Source organism: Rhinopithecus bieti, unplaced genomic scaffold (assembly GCF_001698545.2).
Source record: "Rhinopithecus bieti isolate Rb0 unplaced genomic scaffold, ASM169854v2 scaffold_11933, whole genome shotgun sequence".
Classification (NCBI taxonomy): Eukaryota; Metazoa; Chordata; class Mammalia; order Primates; family Cercopithecidae; genus Rhinopithecus; species Rhinopithecus bieti.
The window spans coordinates 306737-314503 of NW_016806995.1; the positions used below are offsets into that span (position 1 = coordinate 306737).

General features: G+C 43.0%; 1 protein-coding gene across 1 annotated transcript in view; it reads right to left on the minus strand.

The window, feature by feature from the left end:
• The window catches only part of IFT81 (intraflagellar transport 81), a 96414-nt gene extending 92247 nt beyond the window's left edge, over window positions 1-4167 (minus strand). The window contains 3 exon segments of the mRNA XM_017879671.1: window positions 651-754; window positions 1279-1443; window positions 3667-4167. Coding sequence (XP_017735160.1) covers window positions 651-754; window positions 1279-1422 — 248 coding nt within the window. The 5' untranslated portion in view covers window positions 1423-1443; window positions 3667-4167.
• Between the last annotated feature and the right edge of the window lie 3600 nt (window positions 4168-7767).

Genomic DNA, 7767 nt, shown 5'->3' on the forward strand with positions numbered 1-7767 from the left:
TTTTTTTTTTTTTTGAGACAGGTCTCACTTTATTGCCCAGGCTGGAGCACAACACAGCTCACCGAAGCCTTAACCTCCTGGCTCAGGTGATCCTCCCACCTTAGCCTCCCAAGTAGCTGGGACTAGAGGCACCAACCACCATGCCCAGCTGATTTTCTGCTGTTGTATTTTTTGTAGAGACAGCATTTCGCCATGTTGCCCAGGCTGGTCTCGAACTCCTGAGCTCAAGCGATCCTCCCACCTTGGCCTCTCAAAGTGCTAGGATTACAGGCGTGAGCTACCATGCCTGGCCCCAAGGCTATTCTAAAGTCATTCTGTACATTAGTTAGAAAATTAGAACAATCAGGCCCGCGATATATCATTGGCATATCCAAGTAAGTTGTGTTTAAGCTGTTTTTATCTAGGATGGCAGATAAAGGATAAAATGGTATAGTGGATTTACCAGACAGCTTGATTAAGGGAAAGAACTGACCCACTTAAGACTTCTGAGTTTGGTTATAGAAGGTTTAAGATTATTTTGAAACTCAGTGATGTTCTCAGGCCATCAAATGAGGGAAACCAGGTATTACCTAAAAAGATTGACTGCAGTATATGAAGGTTTGGATATTAAAGCATAATTTTAAAAACTCAATACGTGATCAGATTCTTACATGTCTGTGGCATTCCCTGAAGGTTTGTATTTAAGAATACCAAGAAGGCTCAACATTCGTTTGGCTGTCTGCTCTGGCATCTCCTCTCTTAAATCCACAAGTTGCTAACAAAGAAATTGAAAAAAAAAATATGTTATTGCTGTATACGTAACAAAGGACAATATTTAAACTCACTGACAAAATTGTTCTACTAGAGCTTAACAGCACAATGGTCTCTTCATAAAACAGATTAAGGATGGAGGTCCCCAGATTCCAAGTGAGGGTGCACCCAAGTCAGATCAAGATTCATATTAAGAATGTTAAGCTTCAAAAAAAGTATCCAGTGGAATGGACCAGTGTATGAGAGACATGAACTAACTTGCAATACAATAAAACCTTTTGTGAAAGCATTTTCATTCCTTAACCAAACCTATTTATGTCTGGAAGTAGAGAAATAATTTCTAAATAAGGTACTAATAGATAATTTATTTTTGAGCTAGCAGAGAAATGTTATGCATCATTTACTATTACTTTACAGACATGGAAAATAAGGCTCAGAGAGGTTAAACAATTTGCCCAAGACTCACAGCTATTTAGAGGCAGAAACTGGCTTTCTGCTACCGATCAAAAAGAAAGAGAAAACTCTTACCTTTGGGTCAATCTCAGCCAGGACATCACTGAGAACTTGTAATAGTTGCATTGGCTCCAAGGAATCAAACGTGATTAAATTATAGTTCTTCCTAAAGGGCTCCTTATTGAGACTGTCCACAATGAATTTAATTTGATCACTCATAATTAGGTCTTATAATTTTAACTAAAGAGTAAAAATAGAAAAAAAAAAAATCCTCAATACTGGTAACAAAAGTCCTGGGTAAAAACCAGAATTAAGTTCACACAACGTAGGCACAAAAAGTATAATTCTACATGACATACAAAATGCTGTGAAAAGGGTTATTTTGTTGAAAGAAATCCAAGTATAATGGCTTTATCATGAAAACTGCAGTATATAGTGTTAATTTTAACATCAAATGCTTTGTACATGCATCTGTTGTTAACAGTAATCATCTGAGTTAATGTGGACAAATGAATAATAAATCCCACCTCTATTAACATCTTTCCCATGCAGGTGCATAATTTCTACCCAGGAATTAAACATGCTTCTAATTTTTAGGAGCCTGTCTGCAAGCCTAACAGATGTTTCTCCCAAATCTCCCAAAAAATATTGAGAGATTTTTACTTTAAAATCTGTATTTCCAGTTTCTCTTGAAAATCAGATCTGGGCCCACATTTGTGTATGCCCACAACCAACTGCAGCTGAGTAGAGGCTGCACACTTCAAGTACCCTTCATCCATTTCTGTTATTGGTGTGGCCAGTAGGCATCCACTCTGCCATCCTAGAGTAACTCAGGCCTTCATTTCCTTTGGCCTTCAATGAGGCAACAGCCTCCTGTTCTCTGGTCTCCACCTCTTCCCATTCCAAATCATCTGTAGGCTCCTTATCGCACACAAAATACAGCTCAAACTTCTTGGATTCTGAGACTTTTTATGATCTGGCATAACTTATCCCTTTCCAACTTTATTTCCAAATTGTTACCTTTCTACCCCTTCAAAGTTCAGCCTATTGAAACAGTCACTTAGTTTTTCTATCACTCTGACTTTAGTTAATGTTGCTTTCTCTGCCTAAAATGACTGCTCGCCCCTCCTTCATCTCGAGAGGTGCAAACCCCCCAACCATCTTTCAAGCCATGTCCACCAAATGCCAGTTCCCCCAGGAAATCTTTCTCAAGCTATCCTCCAGGTTCTGCAGCAGTGCCAACACCTGTCCTCCATAGCTGACCACACTTAAACTGTGCTTCTCTCCTAGCACGACTTTTGATCTTGTGCTGGTTCTTTAGGTACACATCTTCTCTTCCCTGCTAAACTGTAAATTCCGTATCTGTGTCCAATTCCATTTTTGAACATCCACTATCTAAAACAGTGATTCCTTCTACTAGCTTGAATAAACTTTTTCACAGGCAAAAGGCCAGAAACAACATAAGCCTAAATCTAAAGGAAATCAGGCTGGCAGTGAGAAAGATCATAACTTTTTAAAAAATTGAATATCTGATTTCTTAACTGCTGAAACAGCTTTACCTAGGTAAATGCTTTAACGATTAAAAATAAATTAAAAAATAAATTGCTGCCGGGAGCTGTCACTCATTCCTGTAATCCTAGCAATTTGGGAGGCCGAGGCAGGTGGATCACTTGAGGTCAGGAGTTCGAGGCCAGGCTGGCCAACATGGTGAAACCCAGTCTCTACTAAAAATACAAAAATTAGCCAGGTGTGGTGGCAGGCGCCGATAGTCCCAGCTACAAGGAGGCTGAAGCAAAAGAATCGCTTGAACCCAGGACACGGAGGTTGCAGTGAGCCGAGATCGGGCCACTGCATTCCAGCCCAGGGGACAGAGCAAGACTCCATTTCAACAAAAAAAAAAAGCAAAAAAGGATATGATCATTTCTCCACCATGATGAAAAATTATGCACAAATAATTATTATTGCTAAGAAATAAGGCAAAAGAGGATAGGAAGGATAACCACCATGGCTTATAATAAATCTGAGGTTTCCTTTAAGCTATAGAAGGAAAACCTTTACATAAGTTTCTTTTTTTTAAATCCATATTGGAAGTGCAAGTTTCCATTGTTTAAAGTATTTTAAGTAAAAGTCCACATCATAATCTTTGCGTACAGAAATATATATTTCATTTTAAATGATTGAGAAAGTATCTATAGGTCTATTCTTTTTTCCCTCAAAAAAAAAAAAAAAAAGAAAAAAGAAAAAACTGGATAAACCAGTACAACGTTTACAGGAAGGCAAAATAAACTAGTTGGGTTCCCCCCAAGTCGCCCACTAGCCTGCAAATGGTCACTCAATAAGGACAAAAGTGTACTGAACAGGCAGGCTATCTGTGCCCAGAGGGCTCTGCGCTCTAAAATTAGCAAAATCAATTACTGTCCTTCTTCTAGCGCAAAGTCGCCGCGCTAATTCCCAAGCACTCACCCACAAAAGAGTCGCAGGGGGCGGGGAACAATGAAAACCAGGACGTGCGTGTTCTCTGGCACAATTTGTGACAGAAACCGTGCTGCCCGGGTCCCAGGCTGGCACGAGCGCCGACCCGCAGCCTCCTGGGAGTCCCAGAAATAGTGTCCCCCTCCTCGAGCTCGGGACAGGGGAGCCCACACCCAACCGGGCCTCTGGCCGGGGCTGCCCTGGGCCGCTCGACAGCACATCCAGCTCGGGAGCGGCCTGGATCCGCGCGAATCCCAGCAGGGCCCCGATCCCCTATCCGAGGGCTTAACCGCGACGACCCCTTCCACTTGGGAGGTGCTGCATCGGGATCAAGAGAGGACGGGAGCACTCTCCTATTTCGGGGTTCAGGGGAGTTTCCGACCGCAAGTTGGCGAGGTTACCTCAAATCCTCCTCGTGAAACCGTCTCCCCACCCCCCAGGAGGCGCCCGGGCTCTAGACGGCTCCTAGAGTGGAGCTCCTTGGCAACGGTTGCTAGGCCGTGGAGTTACGTCACTTCCGGGGAACCGGGCGCGCGCGCGCGCGCGCGCGAACTGGGGGTGGGGCCTGGGTCGGTTAGGGTCTGACAGGCGCTGGGCTTACTTGCAAAGCTGGCTCTTTGGGACTGTTGTTCCGACCTAGACGCGCTACAATAACCTTCCCGAAAGTCCTGTACTTCGCAGTTTACAAAATACTGTCTGCATGATTAACCTATGTTAAATGCGTGTGCTGTTTCATTCATTCATTCATTTATTCATTCATGCATGCATTCATGCGCCAAACGTGGGTGATGATTTTTGTTTGTTTTTGAGGCAGGGCTGGGTGGTGGAGGGGTTGGGATGAGCAAGCATTTGGCCTGTGCTTCAAATGTAGGTTTTTGACATAAGAATCTCAAAATTAGGTTATGCATAGAAACAATTGTAGTGAGGCTCTGGCAGGATTAAAAGAAGACACATCATCATAGAGATTTCAGCTTCTGTGTCACATTACTGGGCCACATTACCTGAACTGGGAATTAATTTTTTTTAAACCCAGTACGTTTTAAATATGCTGAGAGCCTGAAAGGGGGTGCAGGAGAACTAAGTGTCCTAAGGTTCCTTTGGCTTCTGAGTGGGCTCTCTTTAGGTGCCTGCAGAAATAAATTCAATCCTTGTGGTCTTCATGGAGTTCACATCCCGTGCAGGAGGCAGGGAGATCTTTGTGCCCAGTCACTGATGAGGTTTAAAAGTCTACTCGAATTTGCACTAGCGGGTTTGTGGGAGACTTTAGTTGGCAAATGGTATTTTGAACCAATCCCTATCAGACTAGAGACCACCATACTTTGTGATATCAGCTGGCAATGAAATAAAGAGAAGGAAAAAAAAATCAAATTATTGATACCTTGAAAACTTAGTTGCCTGCTCAAACAGCATAGGAGAAACCAACTATAGCTTTAGCATCAGACTTACCGCAACAAAAAATAACAGATTATGTATTAGGCATTTCCTATATGCCCTGTACCGTACGTGCTGCTGGGAATGCAGAAGAGCAGGACGTACCTGGCCCCTGCCCTCATGGAGCTGACAGTCTAGTGCTGGCAGAGATTATTAAAGGGGCAACACCAATACAACTGAGATAAATTCTGTAACAAGAGAAGCCAATGATTAGGAGCCCAGATTAAGGGCCTCAAGTTTATTTGAGGAGGGAGGTGCCAAAGGGGCAATACCATCAGGAAAGTTTCTGTCAAATGGAGTGATGTTTAAGGATCAGTAAAAATTAGGCCTGGCACTGTGGCTCACACCTGTAATCCCAGCACTTTGAGAGGCCAAGGCAACAAGATAACTTTGAGCCCAGGAGTTCAGGACCAGCCTGGGTAACAGAGCAAGACCCTTTCTCTACAAAAAATTAAAAGTAAAAATTGGCCAGGAGTGGTACCACTGCACTCCAGGCTGGGCAACAGAGTGAGACCTCCATCTCTTAAAAAGGATTAGCAAAAATTAGCCAAACAGGAAAAGGGAGAGTGCTTTGGGAAGGGGCAATACAACATTCTAAGAACAGTCCCTTTGTTGGCTGCCCTCTGACTGCTGAAATATCAAGCGTAGGTACCCTGCAGGGCTCTTGGAAAGAAACTAAAACTGGCCCCGCCCCACAGAATGCTCACAACCAATTAGGGGAGGCAACACTTAAAACCTCAAAAAATTAAGTAATTTATGTAATCCTGAGAGAAACAATACAAGATTTGTAGAAGGGATTATATAATTCATTGATCCTGGTGGGTGTGTTAGGAGACATCCCTGGCTACCTGGGTTTGAATTCTGTATCTGCCATTGTACCCTCTCTTGATCTTGCTAAACTTTCCTCATATGTAAAACATGGCTATAATAAAACCTTCCTCAATAAGGTTGACGTGAGGATTAAGTGAGTTGATATGGGTAAAGTGATTAGAACAGTGCCCAACATTGGGAAGCACTGAAGACATTTATGTTTTTTCTTTTTAAAAAATGAATCTGTACATGGTGGCTGAAGCCTGTAATCTCAGCACTCTGCGAGGCTGAGGTGGAAGGGTAGTTTGAGGCCAGGAGTGCAAGTCCAGCCTGAGCAACATAGTGAGACCCCGTGAGAGAAAGAAAGAAAGAAAGAAAGAAAGAAAGAAAGAAAGAAAGAAAGAAAGAAAGAAAGAAAGAAAGAAGGAAGGAAGGAAGGAAGGAAGGGAGGAAAGAAAGAAATCAAAAAGAAGAAGTAAACATTTTGTTAAATAAAAATTTTAAAATAAGATGGTTTGCCAGACACGATGGCTCACGCCTGTAATCCCAGCAGTTTGGGAGGCTGAGATGGGCCGATCACTCCGATCAGGAGTTCAAGACCAGCCTGGCCAACATGGTGAAATTTCATCTCTATTAAAAATACAAAAATTAGCTGGACGTGGTGGTGCATGCCTGTAATCCCAGCTATTTGGGAGGCTGAGGCAGGAGAATCACTTGAACTTGGGAGGCAGAGGTTGCAGTGAGCAAAGATCATGTCATTGGACTCCAGTCTGGGCAACAGAGTGAGACTCTGTCTCAAAAAAAAAAAAAAAGAAAAGGAAAGGAAAGGAAAGGAAAGATGGGTTAGATTTGCACCTTCTATAGGGTTTATGGGTATAGGCTATAGAAATCCTAGATAGGACTGGTTTATCTAATAGCTTTTAGTTCCTCCTCTCTCTGTTGCCACTAGTCTACAAACACTATACCTTTCAGTTATGAGACTGCAATCCTGTCTAAATTCAAATAAGCAAGAGGATTCACTCTTTGGACTAAAACTTGAATAGATTTTATGCTTAATATGGTTGCTCTGGAACACAAGGAAGAACTTGAAGCCAGTCAGCATGCTTCCTGGAATCTGTATATTGAAAAATTTACGTTCCGACTCACAGTAAAAAAAAGACCTGCATATATTGGGTCCCCAGGCCAAAGGAAGATCAGCTACCACTCCCTGATTCTGTGTGTGTGTGTGTATGTATGTGTGTGTGTGTGTGTGTGTGTGTGTGTGTGTGTTGGGAGATGGAGTCTCACTCTGTTGCCCAGGCTGGAGTGCAGTGGTGCGATCTCAGCTCACTGCAGGCTCCACCTCCTGGGTTCAAGCAATTCTCCTGTCTCAGCCTCCCAAAGTGATTGGATTACAGGTATAAGCCACTGCACCCAGCCCCCTGATTCATTTAAGATAAAACCTTGCGTGGATTCATTGAAGGGTCTAAGAGAGAATTCTCAGCAACAATTTCACAACAACAGAGGCATTGCTGATCTTCTCCCAACTGAGCCACCCATGAAGCCTTTTTTTTCCCTCCTTAGATGCTATGTTGAGTCTTCTCTGTAAGCTCCCAACAATGCCTTTTGGCTGAACTATATTTGACATTTTTAATAGAGGGCGGGAAATTCTAGCCATATGTGACAGCTTTTCTGAAAGCTTTCCACTCCTTCCTCACTCTCTTTTTGAAACAGCGCTATTAAGATATAATTCACATACATACAATTCACACATTTAGGCCGGGCACGGTGGCTCAAGCCTGTAATCCCAGCACTTTGGGAGGCCGAGACAGGCGGATCACGAGGTCAGGAGATCGAGACCATCCTGGAGAA